Below are 22,248 nucleotides of genomic sequence, written 5' to 3'. Positions count from 1 at the left end.
AGATGGTGCTCAGAGATTATTATCCTCGTCACTCACAGACATCTGCATGTTCAGACCTGTGTGCGCACAGATGCCGGTGAAAAAGCACAGACAGATCTGGAACCCACCCAGGACTGAAGACATGAAGACATTTACTTACTAATAATGTAAATTACTGTGTGTTAAAGTTATGGATTACCTAGCTGAAGTCAGAGTTCATTTGATTTTTATATATGTATTCATTTTTGTACATTTATGGGCAAAATACCTTTCTGTACAAGTCAAAGTATGCAAATTTATCTGATGTATATATGGAGGCCAGTGGCTATCCAAAACGTTAGACATAAGTCTAACTTAGTGATGACTATTCATCAAATCAGACCATCAACTTTTGAAGTACACACACAGTTGGTAGTGAAACACAGAAAGTTACAGAGGTCCATGAAAGCAGCAGCTACCTTTGGATTGAAGTATGTGTCGATGAGTTCCTGACCGCACTCCTTCCTCTTCTCATCTGGAGTCACTTCGTACTCCGCCTGCAGAGAAACACATCGAGACAAATTGAGTGTGAGAGGCAAGAGGTGACCAACAGTCGCTACGCGAGCTCTGTGTATAAACTATATATAGCACTCACCTCCCTGGACTCTCTGTGGTCCAAGAAAGTGTTTTATATCGAATGGCATTATGGCCGAGACACCAAACTGTCATCAAAGAACTAGTGGTGGCGAAGGCCGACTGTTGCATCGCCACACAAACAGTTGTACTTGAACACACTGCAAAAACTACAACCAGTGGCCAACTACCACGTACGTTCTGTGCCTGCATAAGAGGAAATATCTCTTTATACCAGCAGGAGGCAGCAGTCTGTAGGAGTTTCTCAATCTGCTTTCTTGCCTGTACTTATGTTCTTGCGTACTTGTGAAACGTCATCAGTCGCAGCACAAGTACTGTTCCAATTCAAAGTCTGCATCCAGCCAAGTACAGTCCAAATGCCCGGATGTGAACTTGCTCTGCCCGTTCCATCGGGGATGCATCGGGAGGTGACTTGTGTGGACTTTTGACAGCCAGGTATCCCAGAATGCATTTCTCACAGACCAGTGGCAACGGCAGCTGTGTTTGGGAGTTTGTACACCTGAGTCGAACTTGCCAAGTCCAAACTCCCAAGTACGCAAACTTGGGGTACTTGGTATTGAGAAACGCCTTGTATTTATCACACAAGAAGGGAAACCTGAAGACTGACAGGACGGATTCAAGATGCTAGTTAGCGAGTTATAGGGCATTAATGACTTTGATTTTTTTCAGGTCGACTTATCTGTCAATAAAGCCGAAGTCGAGTCGACAAGTCATTTGATGACGTCATCACATTGACACAGCGGAGGAAAGTGAAGTATCTCCACACGTGATGTGTGTCTGTCACTCTCAGGCCCGAACATACTCGGGTGGAACGTACGCAGAACGGACTCTGCGGAAGTCCGCGTGGACTCAAAGCAGACGTCCGCAAGCCCTGTGCACACAAAGCTCAGATTTTACGACCACATGGACTCCGCTCCGCACACCAGTGACTGCTTGGCATGTATTTTTCACATCGCGGGGATTTTTCACGGACATTTTTACAGGAAACTACAATGCAGAAGTGCGCTCGACTATGAAAGCCCGAATGACTGCGGACATTCCTCGCGGAGTCTGCTCCGCCAATAGTACGCCCGAGTATGTTCACTTGGTCAAGGATAAAGTATCAGCGTAAGCCAATCAGAGGCAGCGACTGCAATCCGTACCCCTCCTCCCGGGGGGTGTCGACTTGTGCCACTGACGTCAACACGTCGACAAATCGACTTTTCTGTTAATGCCCTAGTGAGTTAGCACATCAACAACACAACCTGATGCTGAAAGGAACAAATGATATTTGCAAACAATAACACAAACAATCATGAACCATTTCTGCTTCAGAGCTCAATGCCTAAAAAATGATTTTACCTAATAGAACATGTTTACCTTGATCTGACTCCCTCTTGACTTCAGTTGTTTGTTTGCTTCACTCACTTCTGTTTCTCTCTTCATGCGTTGAGTTGAACCGCCAATCAAAGTGATTTCATTCACCGATGGGCTCCGCCAGCTTCAAAGCCGACTCAACATGCTAAGTTGGCTGAAAACTGCCAACAAGGGCCAACAGTGCGGGACACACTGCAAAAACTAGGGCCAGATACTCACCGACAGCTGTCATGGCCCGACAGCCATCTGTTGCCTTGGTGTGTCAGGGCCTTTGAGGAGAGCATCCTTAAAATGAAGGCATATCAGCACAAACAGACTTCGATGGAGGCCGAATGAAAGACAGCAAAACGTCTGAAAATTCTTCCATGAGCTCAAGAATGGATACAAGACATTTGGATAATGCTGCACAGGAATTTTCAAAAAGTTTTCTGACGTTTTATAATCTCTTTTTTGCTTCCTTTCTTTCGGCCACTGGTCAAAGTCTGCTCGTACTGATAACTTTACAGGCACCATAGGAAGCCTAGGGATGTGTGATTGCAGTATTTACATTGTTTTGGGTTGAAATATTCTTTGTGTCATGTCATCCAAATGTGTAAACGACATGCTGAAGCTGAAGTTTAGCAATATGGTTAAAATCAGCATCACAGTGTGGATCTGAATTTTTGACCTAATAAATACAATTGTATGCAACGTCATAAAATGTCAAGCATGTCAAAAACAGGTTGTATGTGCACGTTAAAACAACAAAAGCTTCAATTACTTCTTGCTTTATTAGTTCTGAATTAGCTTGGGATCTCTCATTTGGACTACTTGACATTTTCCACATGATGACACGATCTGATCATATCATCATGATGATGTGCTGAAAGCCAGTGAACAGTAATACTGAATGATTGCTCAGCTGTGCTTCCAGCTGTCTGTGTGTGTCCACTGAAGACCTCTGAAAGGCCCGGACTTCAGAAAACCCAATTTAAGATTTAATTGACGAGTTTTGGGAGGCCGGTTCCACACCCTGCAGTACATGAACTGACTGTATCTACTCCCCCTCACATCAACCTTCCCTCTGAATGACTTGCAGTAAACTGAGCCTGCCTGGAAAACTCCAAAGTGCTTCCTCTCCCCTCTCACAGCGAGAGCCTGTAAACTAATGCTAAGTGACAGCGGAGACAGTTCAAATCTCATTTTCCCCTCTCCATCTCATGCTCTTGCAGAGTTCTCATTGAAGAGACGGGAAGCGGTTGTGGGGTAAAAGAGAACATAATTGCTTCGTATGTGAGTTGTATCCGCTGGACGACTGAGAGCTGTAAAGCAGTTTGGCTGAGCTGGTCAGTCAGACTGGAGCCTCTCTGCCTTTGCACAGACAGACGGAGAGATGGACGAGGTCTTCATCAACCTCTCCACCTCCACTCATCACAGCTGACATCAAAGGAGTTACTGATCACTGATCAATTGATAGGCATACGTGACATTTCATTCCACACATCAGAGACAGGAAGGCTAACAAACAGAATCATCTCAAGTACAACACTTCCGACAGACTCTTTTCTCTCCGTGATTATGATTCTGTCCGACTTGAACTACTCAGAAACTCATGTTGTATCAGCATTTAAAGCTAAAACACAATTAAAGCTTAGACTTTCAGCTTAGCAGCGAGGGTCTAACGATGGCATTTTCCAGTCGGAATATAAGACATTATATTTTTTCTGGGTGACAGATTGGCTCTATTATATTACAGAACTAAACATTTATGTGTTCACAACAGCTGATTCTTTTAAAATGGAGAGAGCTCCAGTACAGTATGATGCCGGCTCCTACAGAGAGTGAAGCATCATGGGTTGCTGCTCAGCTGCCGTGGGTTTGTTGAGTGCATTCATTGCATGTCTTCAAAAGGCAATCAAGTTTGAAACTTTTTTTTTAGCACTAATTAGCAAATATTAGCACGCTGATACGACAAGTGCAAGTACCTAAAAACTGTACAGTACTTGAGTAAATATACTTGATGCAAGGTGTCTATAGATATGACCTTTTTTTTTTTAACTTAATTTTTATTTCAGTTTCACATATAATCATACATATAGTCATATTCATCATATCTGCTGATTTCTCAACACAAACTTTCAATATACAATAGTACTAACATAATGACAATTGGGACACAACAAAAGCACCCACGACTGTAATAGTAGAAAACATTGAAAAGATAATTGGATAAATAAAATGAAGGAGAAAAAAAAAATAAATAAATAAAAAAAAATAATAATAATAAAAAAAATATATACATATATATATATATATATATATATATATGTATATGTATAAATATATAAAATAAAATTGAGTAAATAATAAAAAAAAAAGTATCAGATTAATGACATAGATTCAATTTGAAATGTATACAGGCATTCCTCATTATCATAGTATGCCCATGGCAGCGCGCCACCTTTTAGTAAATATGTCTTTTTGAAGTCTAAGGGAGTAAGTTATTTTTTCCATCTGGTGTACTTCCTTTATTTTCTCAATCCACATATTGTGTGTTGGAGGATTAGGCTTTAGCCACCTAACTGTGATGCATTTAATTGCTGTTGTCAGTAGTATTTGTAGAAGATATTTTTTGGCTCTTCCTTTGATGGCTTTCGGCAGTAGACCCAATAGAGCCACTGTAGGGTCCATTGTAATGTTACTTCCAAATACTTCTTTAAGCGTTCCAGATATGACCTTTTTAATACCACCTTATATGAACTTCCACCTCGGTGGAATTGTGACAGAAAATATTTAAGACCCATCGAATCTGAATTTAAGACAATTTACGCCTTTTATCCTCTCTAACTCCGCCAGGACGCCGACATCCTTGCTCCCTCCCTCCTCTGTTAAATGGTATCTCACAGACGCACTACGTCATCAAACCATGTGATGTTTGGTGTTGCCGGATTCAGGAAGCTCTCGACTTTTCAAAAATAACATCGTTTTTCTTTTATTTATTATGTATTTCGCACCAGAGCAGCCTAAACACACACAGTCCAAAATCACGATGAGTGGTGCCAAGTCATGTCATGCCGTTTTTCAATGGGAAAAGTTAAACAATTACTTGCGATCTTATGCGGAGCTGTTAGCAGGCACGTAGCCGTTTTATAAACGGTAAGAGTCTCACTCCTACCACTATTTTTGGCTGAGATATACCATCTAGAAAGTGGGATCATAACTTTCATGTTTCATATGGCTTTATTTGGTGATATTTTATGGTGTTTCTGTGTCATAAACAACATCAGCTCTCATAATCACACCTGATTTCAATAAGGTACAATGTCTGAAGCTGGCTGAGTGTTGTTTGATCACTGATAGTACTGTTTTGAAGCTGAGCGAGCACTCTTGTCATTTTGAGCTCCGCCTGGATCTTTGCATGGTAAAAACACTGTAGAATGGTCATACTTTGAGCAGTCTTCTTCAAATTTGAAACCAATGTTCATTGATAGTGTGCCTACAGCCCCACAGTGTCATTTACCTGCTCAGATGAAGCCACAGACAGTTATTCATCCTGAAACACATTTTTTGTTTTATTTTAGGAAAATCTTCAATTTGTTACTGACTTCAGAGGCCCATTACTCTGTCTCTGTATCACCTAGAGTGTTTCTGACACTTTCACAAGAAACTTCAGGGAGTTTTCTTTCTGGCAAGACTTCATGCATGCATGTAGTCAGAGAGGTTCAGAAGCTACAGTCATTTTAATTTGGGTATGTCATTTTAGGCGTTTTTGCTACAGAATGGGGGTGGAGTGCGAGAGCTTTTAAGGCCTTATATTAAGAAAACTTAATTTGAGACATTTTAGACATTTAGGACCTGTAAACACCCTGTGATGTACTACTTTGTTTTTTATACATAATTAATTGTTGGAGGGTGTCTGAGGCTCACGATTTTCATTGCCAATGATTACTTGTCTGTGATTAGTTGGGTTTTCAACCCCATGCAGCACAAATTTTGACCGAATTTTCAGAAAATCTGCAAAAGAAAAAGTGAATAGGCACAGTTTTCCATCCACTGCTGTTACATAAATATTGGGAGTTGGTTCATCGAGATAAGGGGTGGGTGGTGCTGATTCTCCAGTCAGGTGCAAGACGATGTAAGTAAAAGAGCGCTTGTTAATCCTCAAAAGAAGGAAAACAATGGATGTATATTAACAAATAGAGAGTTTTGGACAACTAATATTACGGCTAAGTGCTCTTGGAAGAGTTCTGTTAACAGCCCTGTTTGTATAAGCTGTTAAAAGCCATCCAGAGACGACAAAGTGAGCTTGCAGTGGCCGATGCAACGATGGTACGTCATCATTTATCCAAATGTATTTCCATCGCACTTAGTCACATTTATCTTTTATCAATACGCTTTTCCACCTCCCTCAAGCGTAAATATTTTTTTGCTATTTTGAGATTTTAAAATGTTTCCACTCCAGTTTTTTTTGTGCACATTTTGAAAATGGGCATTAAACAGGTGGAAGGAAACTGACCTACTGTTGTGCATATAATAGAAATAAAGAACTTGAACTTCCCACTGTTTTGTGCCCGTAAGACTGAAGGAGGAAATCATGGTTTATCACTTAATAACTGTGTATTCACAAAAAAAAAAAAAAAAAAGTGAAACAGCATCAATGGGACCAAACACACACACACACACACACACACACACCAGTCTGGTGGGAATAAAACAAGAGTGTGACTGAACATTCCTCAACTGAGCCGAGCGAGCAGCGAGTCGTTCACTGTGACAGATGAGGTCAACAGAAAGTGTTTGTGAATGTGTGTGTGTGTGTGTGTGTGTGTGTGTGTGTGTGTGTGTCTTGGATACGAGGTAGAAGAGAGGTCGACACGCTGACGCAGTTTTCTCTCCAAAAGTCAAGAGTTCCTGTATTTCATTAAAGAGATATTAACATCCACTTCCTCCTGCTCCTCCTGCTCCTCCTGCTCCTCCTCCTCCTCCTCCTCCTCCTGAACTCCAAACTTTAAGAGTTTGATGCAGAATTTATGCACAGTAACCTGAAATGCCTCCATGGCCCTAAATGAGAACTAGCTAATCAGTGAACAGCTGGTTAAAGGGTCAGTTCACTCAAATCACAAAAAAACATTTTCTTTTCTCATAGAGATAGTTTTGGTTTTATTTGTGCAGATTTTTAGATCTTCTGCCTCCGACAAGGTACAATGGAGATTAAATGAACTTAGTTTAACATTTAAAAACCTTTACTTTAAGAAAAAGTGTCCTTGTTACTTTGAATGATCCACAGAACGTGCTATGGACAGTTTTTATTGGAAGATTTCTTGTGGAAAAACGGTCAACAGAACCACATGGGTCATGTTGGAACACGCTGATAAGGGACGTGTTCTGTCAATTAAGCATGAAGACTTCAGAGGGAGATGTCTCTAACTCTTGGGCCATAAAACCAAAAAAATCTAAGTGAGCTAATTGAGAAAATGTTTTTCATCATGAAGTGACTCTTTAATCCCCGTGCACATTTTTATTATTTTTCCTGCAGACGTTTTTATGTCAGTAAACCTTCCTTTGTGTCGGTGTTTTCTTTCTTTATATGTGCTGTTTCTTTTCAATTTAAGAAACTCGTTCCTTGCCGCCTTTCCATCCACTCTCACCCTTGTCTTCATCAAACCTCCTTTTTTTTTTTTTTTTTTTTTTGGATACCTGCCTCCTTCCTTCTCACCGACGCATGAGCGTGAGGCTGATTTTGAGGTGGGAAGCAAACAACAAAGCGCCCACATCCCTCCCTTCCCATCCCTTCAGTAACAGGAACTGAGGAGCATTTCGAGGAAGAAACACAAAAGTCCTTGAGACCCCCACTGCCCTCCCTCACACACACACACACACACACACACACACACACACACACACACACACACACACACTTCATTCCTTTTGTCTTTCCACACTAGTGCTCATGGAAAAGGGAGACAAAACTCCCCAGCACAAACACACTTCCAGCAACAAGACAAACACCCCATCACACTGACACACACACACACACACACACACACACACACACACACACATCTTACCACAGCATCCAGGAACTTAACACAGCGTCTCAGCTCGGGTCGAGTCTCACAGAACTGTCTGAACAGTAACCGTCCGATGGGCTGCCGCTCACAGAGGCTGCTGTAGTCCTTTTCTGCAGAGACAGAGAGGAGACGGAGTTGATTCATGAGCTGCATCAGTACAGTTATGTTTCAATCAAAATGTGTCGAGCAAGTCTCTGCAAAAGAAGTATAAATGAGAGCATCTTCCCATCAGCTAGCAGCATTTCAAACAGGATTTAAAGTGAAGGAATAAAATAAAGAGACATTTATTTTATTCTCAGGAGAAATTCTCTGGAATATTTATGATACCAAATATAATATCAGGGCTAAGAAACAGTGGCGCTACATCACACAGCAAAATGAGCCAGGTAATCATTAACTCTTTGTTTAGTTTATATATTTGCACAGGTAACAATGATGCTTTTAAGTGTCGTGCTAGTGAGATACAAACATGTTAACTGCTGCTAATGGGCAGAGCTGCTAAAAAAATATCCAAGAGAACGCCACAGCAAGCTGCGCAAAGTTCAAATAGTTTGTTTTGAGTCTGAGACCATGTACTGTATGATGTTTGTGAAATATGATGATATAAAACTATATATCACAAGAGAAACTGTGGTGCCAATCCAAAATACATGCCAAAATCAGGTTAAAATCAGGTTCGGTGGCTTTCTGCTGATTTTTTTCAGGATAAATTGCTTCATTAGTTTGCGTCAGAAAATAGCGAAAAATATTATCATTAAATCAAAATAATCCTCAGTTTTTCTGTTTATCAATTCAATGATTGATTAATTAATGCTTTCAGCTCTAGGTGAGAATCTTCTCTAATTTTCTTAATCTTCCTTGCACTGTATTGTCCAATTCAACACTTTTTAATAGTCCGATTCACAGGTTGAATACCACTAAAGAAAGGCCTGAAGTAGCCAAATCCAACCAGGGATTTAAACCACCATACTTTTATTAATAAATCTATAATCCACAGAGTTGCATAAACACAATGATGTGACAGGAATTTGACCGACTGAGAGAAGTGTAACAGAAAATAACAGTGAATGACGCCAACACATTTAATAGTCAAATATCAGCACAAAGAGCTGCTGGTCTTATCACCCACTCACCGATAACATTTGCATAGTCTCATTCACAGGAACATTTTTAATAAAGGAGCAACGGAGAACTTCTATTGACATCTGTGTCGGAGTCATGAGAATAAATTGTGGGACAGACGGAAAAAACGTAAGAATTAAAGTCCAAATGCTAGTGATATTTAAAAATGAAACATTGACATCATACTTAAACACGTGATGATGTAGTGTAGTGTTTTTATTTACATTCTCACTTCTTCTCCATCCCCAAACACCACCTGGTTGCCTTCTCACTATCCATTAAGTCTCTCTCCTCTCTACTGAGTGGAATTCATTTGCCAAAAAAGAGACATAACACACAATAAACAAAGTTAAAGATGAATTTGACTGATAGCATTTTAGCATAGCGATACCTTCTTTTTCACATTTTCTTCAGATATCGTGATAATATCGTTATCGTGAACTCTTTCGGCCACGATGATTGCGTAGCGAAAGTCTGATGTTATGCCAGCTCTATCTCAAACTAGGGATGTCCCGATAACCTTTATTTTTCATCTGATCCAATACCAAGTCCTTTATTTTGAAACTGAGTCCGATACCGAGTCCGAAGAAAAAAAAAAGAGAATGCATCCAAGTTGTCCCATAAGGTTTGTTTTTTATTTAAATAGTATCCAAAAAGCTTATCGGTGGTTCAGCAGCACAAAATGTAAACAAATTCAATATCTTCTTCTTGTCTTCAACAAACAAAATAGGCCTATATCTTTATACATTGGAAAGCAGAGGCAACAATGAACAACATAGATGAAAAACCTGGCCATTTTTGTTGTTTTGATTCCTCTGATTTTTTATTACTGATTCCGATTTTGTAAAAATAACGTGATCGGAGCCGATACCCAAACTGATGATCGGATCGGGACATCCCTATTTCAAACTCGATCGAGCGATAAACATCCTTTGACAATCTTATAAAGTATGGCTGCAGCAACAACTCCAGTTTGACAGTGGTCATAATTATGCAACCTGCTTTCCAGTGAGGTTTTGGCAATTGGAAATAACGACTGTCAGAGAAATCAGTGGAAATGTTTCAGACCTGAAAGATTATTCAATCAATTGACAGAAAATAATTAGAAATCATAGGAAATATTGACAATCAGTTGTTCAAATGTGGATGTTTTCTGTTTTTCTTTTTCTTTTGTGTGGTAATCTGACTACTGGTTGGACCAAACAAGATGCTAAGACGTCATCTTAGACTCTTGGAACTTGTGATTACCATTTTTTCACAGTTTGCTGACATTTTGTTGACAATTAATCAAGTAAAAAAAGGCAGATTTACAGATAATCCTTAGGCCTCTAGTTTCGCAGACTGAGCGAGCGAGCAACTGGGTGTGGTCAGGCGGATTTTGCAAGTTTGGCACACCGTGCGCCTGGCGCAGCTACTCCTCTTTCCCACCTCCGTCCCTCCTACCTGCGCAAGTTGGAAAGAGGGAGGAGAGAAGGCGTGGAGTGGGTTTTACACACATCACACCAATCAAATGAGCCCCTCTCCTCGCCCTTAAATGCGCCGCGTGAAGGCGTAATGAGAGTTTACTCAATTCGCCATGGCAGAAGAGAGCAGCAGCGTCAGACGGCCAAACTTCTCCCAGGAGGAAACTGATGTTTTGGTCCGGGAGGTCCAAGCTCGCAGTGTCCGAATATACAGAACTGCGAGCAGACCTCCACGGGCTGATGATGCAAAGGTAGCCTGGGAGGAGGTCACCACAATTGTAAATCAATGTTGCGTTTCTCTTGTGTGCGCGCGCTCTCTCTTTCTCTCTCGCAGTCTCACTCTGTTTCTTTTCTTTTGACTTTTCTAAGATGACAGATGCTGAATATATACTCCCTATCTGATGCTGTGGCTGTTTGTGGTTGGCTGAGAGGGATGTGAACTCATTAGTTTGCAGCTGTGTTAATCAGATCAGGTTGGGTTTCCATTACGCGTGCCAAACGTGCCAATCCCCTTTGATCTGACATCAGATGTGACGGGACAGTCGATATAGAGATACATTTATGTGCTGATTGCAGATAGTTGCATTGAATAGTGGTTTGTGGGTATTTATTGCATCGTTAATGTGCCTGACATTCTGGAAACCTGCCTGTGAGGTTTTGGTGATGTGTGCGCACTGTCCGCCGGTCAGCCAAACTTCGGCTTACACCGGCTGCGCTCCCCCTGCGCTGACAGTAGACCTGGTTTCAGCTGGCGAGCTTTTAGCGCACCTTCGGCGAAGCCTTTTGGCACGAAACTGTCACTGCGCCAAGCTAGATCTGTCGACACCTCCCCCTGCTGCGCTGCCACACCCATCTCAGCGCACCTCGGTCTGCCAAACTACCAAACTGAGCGCGCCTCGGGTTGCGCTGCTCGAAACTAGCTCTGTGTGGGGTTCGCCACCCTGCGCCGCGCTGGGAAACTAGAGGCCTTCGTTGCAGCCACACAATATCTGTCATGGGACACAGCGTTCATAGAAATGCTGAAGACAGCCTACGTGATGGATGGGCTTATGAGTGGAGCCTGGTTTAAAATCTTGGTTTAAAAAGTGTAGCAACATGTCTCACAAACTGTTGTCAGAGCCAACGTTATATTTCATTGTGCAGCAGGTCCCAATAGGAATATAGCTATGTTAATGCTGTTGAAACAGTGATTATACGTAGCCGACCATAGTCTGTGAAAAGGTTTTTAGATACATATCTGGGGTTGATTGAGTTCATCTGCCCAGCTGAGCTTCAGGACAAAAAAACCCCCGAACACCAAGGACATGTTGATTTGCATCCTTGACTGATGTTGATGCAAAGCGACTCAGGAAGCTTCATGAACAAACAAATGTGATCGTTGTCTGCAGAGAGGACATAAAGGACTAGAATGATCTGCAAGTCAAACAGTTTTCATCTGTATGACCCAGTATCACTCAGAGAATCTCTGACGGCTTCACAGGCAGTGACTCAAGGCGAGTCCAAACTCAAAGAAAAACTCCAACACAACAACGGGATTACACAATAACAAATCCCCGTGTTGCTGCTTTCTGTCTCTATCTCTGTGAACAACTATTAGCACATGAGCTAGACTTCTGGCCAAAGTGTTGCATACATTCAGTGTCTCACACCAGAACACACTGCATGTATTCTCCAGGCTTATTAAATGTGTAAAGTTCATTCCGTCAGAAAGCATTTACAACATGCACATTTGCCTTTACAACACAGCTTTTTGAATATTTTGACCCCTGCGTTGCTTACACCCACATCTTCTTCCTCCGTAACTTTTACTGCTTCATTCTTCTTTGGTATTTTATTGCTTTTATGCACTGCACCTTCTGCAATTTGCACGTGTATCACGTCACCCTGCATGCTCGTGCACGTACACACACCAGACATCCTCTCGTCAAAACATTTCTTCATAGAGCTGTTGTTGTTCAAAAACTCTGGGTCTGTTTTTGCAGAAGCAGCTTGCATCTCTGAAGCTTGAGAATCACCTGTACATGGCTTTAAATGTGGACATTTGATATTTGAAATTGCTAAATAAAGATGCATTTGTCGTAACACATACAAAGCAAAGGTGATTTTGTGTTTGCAGTTAGCTGGAGAGTCTCCTCCTGCTATCTGTGTTTTAATACAGCAAAACTTTCATACATATTTCCCTGTTCCTGCTCTCAGATAACTGAATGTGTATGAAATCTGATCACAGTTTATGAATACCTGTTAACCCGCAGTCTCTCCCAGGCTGCTGAGCTGCAGATTATACAGTCTTTATTTTTTAATTAGGACGTTGTCAAACAAAATAAACATAAATGCAGTTTCTGAAATGTTTCCCATGGATACTGACACCATGACAGAGCTGTGACTAAGCCATAGCACAGACGGATCCAGTGGACAAAGGGCATAGAGAGGCCTTACTGAATGTTTGCTAATGCAGCTCTAGAAGTGTGTGGCAGTGTATCTTTCTGCAGAGACTCTGCCTGTGTTTTCTTATTTTGTTCCTTATTTGCTGTCTTAGAGATGTTGTTGTGCCCAGTTGCTGGCAATACTGTTTACAAACAGTAACCAACGATTCCTCCATAGCAAACTTTTGACTACTGCTTACTTAAGCCTTGTTTCCACCAAGCAGGCTGGTTCAGTTCAGTTCAGTTCAGTTCATTACATATTAGAACGGTTATGCTTGCGTTTCCATTGTCAATAGTTGTGGATGGTACCAAGAAAACTGTTCCATTCTGTCCTGAATTTTTTTTTTTTTTTTTTTTTAAGGCCTCATTTACACCGCAAGCGATGTGTTCGCGTAGCGCTCGCAAAGCGGTCCATAAGCATAGCCGCAGCACACGTGTATTCACACCAAAACCGAACTGCTGCTGCGGTGTGAATGCTCCAACCTCTTAACATGCTCGCTGAAATGACAACGTGAGTAAACAGCGACCGTGCACGAATGCATCGTTTGCCGTGTAAATGAGGCCTGACACCTCTCTGTTGAGGAGCCTGGCACATTGATCCAATACTAAAAGGTGGAGCTAGAAACACTGCAGTCAGTGGTCAACAGAGATCCATCACTTGCTACGACTACGGTGGACTGTAACCACTGATCCTACGGTGGCAAGTTTACGCCACATTAGTCAACTACAATAAAATGGACGGATGTTTTACCGCCTATTCATCATTACTACTAAAGGCTAGCAGCTACCTGTATCTTTTACTGTGGACTGTTTTCTTGCATGTTGCTGCATGATTTGACAATGTGAATTCATCAAAAACCTTAAATGTCAATAGAGTGTGCCAGGACTGACGTCAAAACCCGGAAGTTTAGTGTCTGTCTGTTTTGGATTATGTCAGAAAATAAGCTCTGTGGCTAACACAAGTTTATGATACTTACAGGTTTTGTTCAGTGAGATAATCTTCACATATGAACACCTTCCATACCACATTTGAAGCTTAAATGTGATCGCCAGAAGTAAAAAGCTAACGTTAGGCTTTCACGGACTACATGACTACTCCACGGTCGCATGACTCTTGACGTCACCGCCACTAAGCTTTCAACTGATTTCAACCGCTTTATTTTAAAAACATTGTATAATGGGGAAATCGGACTGTTTAAGCTAAATAAGAAGCTGTAATGGCGGACTGCCAGCACTCTCGCCTGTTCAGGGGTGATGACGTTGAATGTCCCCGACAGGGTTTGTAGTCGTATTGAGCAACTTGTTAGCAACCGCCTTTTTTACGACACGTAAAAGCTTCAAAATTCACAAGTAGGGCATTTACTGACGTGTTTTATGTTGTAAAACAAAACCTGAAACTCGCTTAAGCTGTTGTTAACCACAGACCTTATTTGAGGCATTTTACCAAAATCCCATTCAAAAAACGTACTGACTTTTAGACGAGAACTGGAAGTGCTAAAAGCGCTAACGGAGTTCTGGGTTTACTGGCACACTCTATAGGATACCATAACCACTCCATTTATTTTTACGGACTATCTTGCATGACATACTCTTTGACGATGACTGGCTGAGCATAGAAAGCACCACACCCCTGATTCGCTCCAAACACTCCAACCTGTTGGTTTTCGTGCTGAAAATGTTGTGCGACCCCGCTCCGTGGACAATCAGTGAGGTGCAGACATTCCTCTGCATCGAGAAAATACAGCTAAGGCTGGATGCAACAACCCCACCTATACAATAAGAGCACTGTCTGCGGTGGAAACACAAAGCAAATCTACAGTTTAGGTACGTGTCCGCACAGGTTACGTACTGTCCAAGGGTACTATACCACAAATGTTGTGTGCAGTCACGGCTTTAGTCTGACCAACAGAAATACAGTAACAAGTACGTGATTTATGGAGCAAACGTTTTCCTTTTTTACCTTATAAATTACTAAATTTATTATCGGCTCTTACATAAAGTTAGAGGACATGTAAGAGACAGATTTGAGATATTTAGTCCCTGCTGGGTCAACCTCCCTAAACATCACATCCTGCTTCCCCATAATGCAACCAATAACATCTTTTCAACCAACCCTCCGTGCGTGGTACAGTAAATAAGCACGACTCGGGTGGAGTGTCCCTTTAATTGTTTCAAATGTTATGTTTTCTTGTCACTTTGATGAGTCATTTCCCATCAACGACATGGTGACTGATGGTAACTGATGCTCTGTTATATCTCACTTTAGTTTTTTCTGCTCGACTGATCTCTCTTTTTGCTCTGCTACATCTTTGTTGTCATCTGTTCTACTCTAATCATCTATTTTCTCTCTTCTCTGCTCTAACATACTTCCTGTCCTGCTGCAAAGTGAAGTAAATGGGAGCCGGAGGCAAAAAGGACAATGAAGAAAACAGCTGAGATAAAAAAGTGAGGGCGGAAGTCAAAGGCAAAGCTGGAGAGTGGGATATCTGTAAGGCAACCACAAAAAAATCATCAGGTCGTTCTGTGGCTTTAAGACTTAATAATTAACATTTCTAATTGACAGTCTACAGTGGCTGTTTACATTAAATCCAAACCCATTATTGTCCTCTCAGAAACACACAAAAATTAGCTTCATTACAGTTCATGAAGCTACTTGGCCAATCCCACACTGGCTACTCATGCGCGAAATCTAACATCCCCCAGTTCTGGGAACTTTTCATTATGTGGTTGTGGATCAGTGGACTTTCTCAATAGATCACAGGAGGTGTGATGTACATGAAAGGAGCTCCAGGACTGTACAGAACATGCTGTACATCATCACACAGAGAGCTTACACAAAGAGGCCTCTGTCAGGGCTCCTGCTGGCCTCAGGGTCCCTACAGTGAATTTATGATGCCACTGGTTTGAAACTGGATTGAGGTCTCTGCACTTCTGTCTCTTTATAGAATAATTGGGGGAAGTTTATAGAAGTAAACAAGCTGACATTATGTAGTGGACTCACTTTTAGCTCGCCAGCAGCGTGGCTCCTGGGTCGGTCACTCGGTCCACCGCTTTGGGTCAGACTAAAATATCTCAAGAACTATTGGATGGATTACCATGAAACTTTGTACTGGCATTAATGGTTCTTCATAGATGAACCCTAATGACTTTAGCATTTAGCTCAAAGAGCTGCTGTGTCTGCGTATAGCCTCGAGCCACCAGCAAGGTTGTAAACTCTTTTTAAGAGACTTTTTAATGTTGTTCTCGATCAGTGGTTCCCAACTGGTCCAACTACGAGCACCAGATTTCTCCTCAGTCATGAGGCTGAGGTCCACACAGTTTAATTCAGTGTCATTCGTGCAATTGGTTGTCTCATCTAGTTTGTTTGCTGTCTCTGTTTAGTGGCTTTCTGTTAGTCACTACAGCAGGAAAAGACACTTCAAAATAAAAGTTCTGTGCCAGAAACTCCATACGAACTTGACATGTTTGCATGTCACTTGCTGTCCATACAGAATGGCCCCATGACCGACGTTTGGTTGGACCGAGACCCACCAGTTGGGAACCACTGTCCTAGACAACCAACTGCACTCTTTAACTTTTTCTCCAAATTTAGATTAGCATATGCCTAGATATCTTTTCACCTGCAGATCACCAGAATCAGGCCCTGTTTAGACGACAACAGTTTCTCTAAAAATGGAAGAGTCTGTCCTTTGCATTTTAAAAAACTTCTGCATTTATATGACGACATTATTGAAACGATCCCGTTCACATGGAGCCGCAAAATCTACTGGAAACGCTGTAGTATGCACGCCAGGCCAGTGAGTGGCAGTGTAAATTTGCAAAGCAACACCACGGCATGATGCCATGCACCTGCGCTGAAGCGCCTTCCTCTACAACGCGGTGATTACAAACCAAAACAAAGAAGACACAATGGCGAAAGCATGCACAGATAACTTTGTCTGGATGGACGACGAGGTGGAGCTGCTACAGTAACAGATCTACACTTCACTTCAAATCAACAGGGTGAGCAGCACAAACAGAGCTCAGCACTGTTGTTGTGACGGTCGGCATGCCTAGTGACTGGAACCGTAATGCGCATGTGCGAAAAGTCTCCGTTTTCAGAGGAACTGCATATTGCAATTTTACGTGACAATGGAGACGCTGCCATTTCCAAAAAGTTGCACTCTGGAACCTGTTTTCAAAACGCCGCTGTTGTGTAAACGATCGGCCAAAACGCAACGAAAGTTTACCGTTTTCAGTTGAAATCATTGTCGTATAAACGGGGTCTTAAACCAGGATTGCTCTGCACTTCCGACCATGATCAATCCACACATCTGTGCTTTTACAGTCAGTTAAAATCTGGCCTTCAGTTCAGCTCCACAGCAGTAAGTGCAACATATATCAGCGAGCAGATTAGTTTTCCCCAGTTGCTAAGTTGCTCACTGCCGCTGAACGCAGAAACATGTGTCTAGAAAGATGCACGTAGAGCTAAGCAATACTGAAATTCCTTCTTTACGAAAAAGAATGATATGGAAAAAAAGGTGAAGAGAGAGCCACACAGACCACACAGATTGAAGCAGATACGTCATGGAGAGGCATTTACTGTAACACCCTTAAGCGGCAACAAAGTGGACAAAATGTATAGGAAGCAAGCACCATGTTGCACAAGGGCATTTCCAGATCAATAACAACTTTATCAACACTGATGTATGGAATGAGGAGAAGACAGATACAGGTCTACATTTTGTCTTTGTATAAACACACCACCTTTTGGCAAGTCGCACACTCACTGAGGTAAGGCTTTGCTGTAACGAGCAGTGGAGTACGTCAATAAGCAATATGTTACTTCTAAGATATTACCGTAACTGTTATTTCCGATTGTCTTATGTCACTATTAAGTTCATGTTTACTGAAACATGAGGAACTACAGACGCCTCCAAAGAGCGAATGAGAGCCGCTGAGAGGCACCAAGAAGATAAACTGTGTGCAGATCATCATGTTGTCATGTCTAACTCTGTGCATCAAGGGTTTATTCTGACTGAACCAGAGTTAGAGGACTAACAAGACTAAAACCATTACGGTGAGTTTCATTTCTGTCGAGTTCAAATGACCTGTTTTATGATGAGTTAACAAGGCAGTCAGGCTTAACTGAGTCTGGTGAAAGAAAGAAACTTGGATTGGTGTACGATTGTTGTGTAAAAATACGGCAAAATTGAGTTTTCCAATTAAAGCTCCACTGACTTGTGTTGTTCCTATAACTAACAACAAATGACCACTGCACACAGTTCCACGTCCTTTCTATTTATTCTAGTGAGAAAACAAGCTAAAAAGAGAGAGAGCACAAAATGCATAACAGGTTTTGCATAACTTAATGTCTTTCTGTTATCATGGACACATGATGACAATTATCACGGCCAACCAATATTATTTTGAATGATTATCTTGTCACATCGCCCAAGCCTGATATAAACCATCTTGCATAGAGCTGCCGACAAAAAAGATCTCTGCATCTGGACTTTAAAGCCAGCCCAGACCTGTATGTTTACCGTAAGATCGAGTTTCTCTAATGGTCTGTCGATGAAGGGCCTAGGGCATCCAGGAGGAGGAGGAGGAGGAGGAGGAGGAGGAGGAGGAGGAGAGGAGCCAGCATCTATCAAGACTCAAGAAGTTTTCATTTGCCATTTGTAGAGGGAACAGGCACATGTGCACTGAATGTCCTGCATGTGTCTCTCAGAGAGCAGGACAACAGCAGCAAAGCCACGAGGGGATAAAGTCAACAACAGCAGCAAAACATTCGACACCTGACGTCTTGTTACAAACAAAAAACATGTGACACAAACAGCAAAACTGTGCTTCCACTTGTCTCAACAAGTGAGACAAATCTAACACGGGCATCGCAGCAGTAATGTCATCACAGGCCAAATCACAGACCTCAGTGAGTGTGACCAGGACATGGGATTTGTGTTTGTAAATTTTCTAACTCTCCACACCAGCTGTTGTGTCTCCAAAGAATCCCCCGTGTTTCATTCACACATGACATCTTCTTTTCCTTCTCTGTCTGCACCAGCTGACCAATCTGGCGTGCTCCTTTGAAATGACAATTTTGTACTTCTGCATATTCTCACTCAGAGAATGAGTCAACAGCAGAAACAGACTGAGTAGAAATCTGCACCCTGTGTTTGCACTAGTGCCGAGTGTTCTGCTAACAATGCATTTTATGTTAAAGTTAAGAGAAGATTTGAACAAACACTGCATCACTGCATGTACAATTTTAGACCCAAACATGTGAACAATGCAGGGAACTGCTGCATATCACCTGCATGGTATGTAATAATACATGAGAGACAGAAGAAGAGAATAGAAAAAGACAAGAGAAGAGAACAACCTGTTTCTGACAAACAAGGAAGTTGGCAGTTTCCTGAACGTCTTTCTCGAGACTCCCTCCCACTCACCTCTTTTTTCTGGTTTCATAAAAACTGCCACAAGGATTTTCAGAGCTGAATCATGACTGACCATTTGTCTTATTTCCACTTCTCAGCCTCACACTTTCTACTCCTCACGTTTTACTTTGCTTTTCCTTACATTTATCAGTATATTTCATCCCCTCCTCTAACTGGGACGTTAACTTTTCACGACATTTGTGGTTTTGTGCAGCTACATGCTGAACTTCCTGCCTCCGTGTGTCACAGTCTGTGAGACAGCATGTTTGACTGAATTCATTTAAATCAAAGCGTTTTTGCATAGCACCTTTCAGGAAAGAAGCAGCTCTGTTGTGAAGGTTTCCTGGAGAAAAACAACATCTGCTGCTGATCATGTTAAGCACGCACCACTTCAGCCAAACTGCATTTACTGTACAGGATGTTATAGCACCAGCAGAGACTGTTACTGCCCTGTTTGACCAAAGAGTCTTAGGAAGTTCACTGCTGATTTTGCTTTTGTGCATATTTGCATTTAAACACTTTTATCAAATAAAGTTTTGTTCCTCCTGCTCTTGTCCACATCGGAGGCCTCATTTTCTCTTTAAAAATAAATAAAAAAAATTGTAAAAAGGTCGCACAATGACACTTAAGTTGTAGCCCCTTCACAGTACAAACACTCAGAACAAACAGTAGCCATACAACATTATTGTGTTTTTAAAAATGCTGCAATATGCGTGCAATATGAGTATTTCAATAACATACGTTTTTGCAATTCATTACCTTTTTTCAACTGCAAATTATGCCCCAGAGGAAAACTGTTACCTGAATATCTGTTTTATCTAATAAGCTAGTTTGTCATTTTTAGTCATTTTTGTGGCAAAGTTTTTGATTTTATGATTCTAGTAGGCTGCCAAAAGTAGGGATAGACCGATATGGATTTTTTAGGGCCGATGCCGATACCGATTTTTTTCCATCACCCTTAGCCGATGACCGATTATGGACTGCCGATTTTCTTGAGCCGATATTTGGGGCTGATACTGCTTTTGCTCCCTCAGTTTACATAAAAAAAATGACACAATGATAACAAATACTACAGGTCTCAAGTTTAAAATAAGAAACATTTATTGAACAGTAAAAAATACTAAAACAAGATGGAAAGTTGAGGTAGAACAGGTAGAATATTATTATTATTATTATTATACATTCAAATAAAAAAAAGAGTTCAGTGCTCTTAAATCTTCCAGTAATGTCTTTATAAAATAAACAAATATTTAAGCTGAAGCATAAATAAAACAACAACTACTGTACACAGTAGGATTCAACAGCTTTGTTCAACTTAACCACATACTTTCAAATGAAAAAAAGTGCCAGGGAAAAATAAATCCGCGAACCCACGCGCGTATCGGCCGATGCCGATACAAGTAAAAAACTCAAATATCGGCCCGATATATCGGCCAGCCGATGCATCGGTCTATCCTTAGCCAAAAGTTTCACTTGTATTTCTAATATTATTAATTAATGTCATAAAAAAATTACTGCCCCAAGTGAAGGAGTTCAAGCATCTCAGTGTCTTGTTCATGAGTGAGGGTGAAATGGAGCATGAGATGGATAGGCAGGTTGGTGCAGGGCGTGGTGCCAGACTGTGGCGTTGGAGAGGGAGGCAGAGAAGGAGAATATGACTTTGGTCAGAGTTTTAGGTAGTCGGGGCGGCTGTAGGTGTGAGGCAGGGCGGGTCGTCCACTAATCGGAAAATTGGCGGTTCGATCCTTCGCTCCTTCACTCTGAATATCCGAAATACTGAACCCTAAACCTGAACCCTGGTGTGTGACAGCGTGTGAATGGTCACTGAGTAGCAGGTGGTAGCATGTATGGTAGCCTCAAATGTGTGTGAATGTGTGTGTGAATGGGTGAATGTCACATGTAGTGTAAAAGCACTTTGAGTGGTCGTGAGATTAGAAAGGCGCTATACAAGTGCAGTCCATCCACCATTTAAGATTAGTGACCAAAAGAATGAGATTGCGGACATAAGGTGAGGAGCTCAGACATCTGGAAGGAGCTCGGAGTAGAGCCGCTGCTCCTTCGCATCAAAAGGGGTCAGTTGAGGTGGTTCATGGACGCCTACAGTTTTCCAGGTACATCCAACTGGTAGGAGGCCGGAAAAGTACCCAAACATTCCCATAATGTTTTGGGAACCATGTTTTAGGCCTGCTGCCCCAACGACCTGACCCCAGAAAAGTGGATGGAAATGGATGGATAGATAGAAAAATCAATACTTGGCGTACGTGTATCCATATAGCTATGCGAAATATTGCGATATTACGCTGTATTTATTTTTCCCCCAACCCAATATACAAATATTTAAATTAGGATAGAATAAAATAAAATAAAATAATATATACAGTAACTTATATAAAAAAGCTTAAATACAATTATAGCTGCTGCGCAGCGATGGGTCGGGTCCGGGCATTTTTAGGCAATTCTGAGCAACAAGCAGAAGAACTGGAAGACATTTAGGAATTTAGCAACACAATCTGCCTTTTGCATCAGCTGAGGCTTGAACTCACAACCTCTGAGACTAAGGATCAATTTGTATCTCACTGAGCTAATTAGTCAGTGACAATTCATGTGTAGCTTCACAAACTGACTAAGCCAGACGTGCAGGTTTAGCAGCCGTCCATGCATGGAAAAGCAGATTTCAAACCACTGTAAAAAATTCAGTTATCAAAACAAAAATCTGAAAATACACATATTGCATCTAGACAGCATGGAGATGTTGGTAATTTGTTTGTAACAATGATTGATTTGCTCCATAAGTGAAAAACTG

General features: G+C 41.5%; 1 protein-coding gene across 1 annotated transcript in view; it reads right to left on the bottom strand.

Moving 5' to 3' along the window:
• The window catches only part of grk6 (G protein-coupled receptor kinase 6), an 84,317-nt gene that overhangs the window by 39,731 nt on the left and 22,338 nt on the right, over positions 1-22,248 (bottom strand). The window contains exons 3-4 of the mRNA XM_049591370.1: positions 8,016-8,128; positions 438-515 (exon numbers count right to left, since the gene is read on the bottom strand). Of these exons, the coding sequence (XP_049447327.1) occupies positions 438-515; positions 8,016-8,128 (191 nt within the window). The remainder of the gene's footprint in view (positions 1-437; positions 516-8,015; positions 8,129-22,248) is intronic.

This window comes from Epinephelus fuscoguttatus, linkage group LG12 (assembly GCF_011397635.1).
Source record: "Epinephelus fuscoguttatus linkage group LG12, E.fuscoguttatus.final_Chr_v1".
Classification (NCBI taxonomy): domain Eukaryota; kingdom Metazoa; phylum Chordata; class Actinopteri; order Perciformes; family Serranidae; genus Epinephelus; species Epinephelus fuscoguttatus.
The sequence above is the reverse complement of the archived record's forward strand: the minus strand, read 5'-3'. Positions and strand labels throughout refer to the sequence as shown.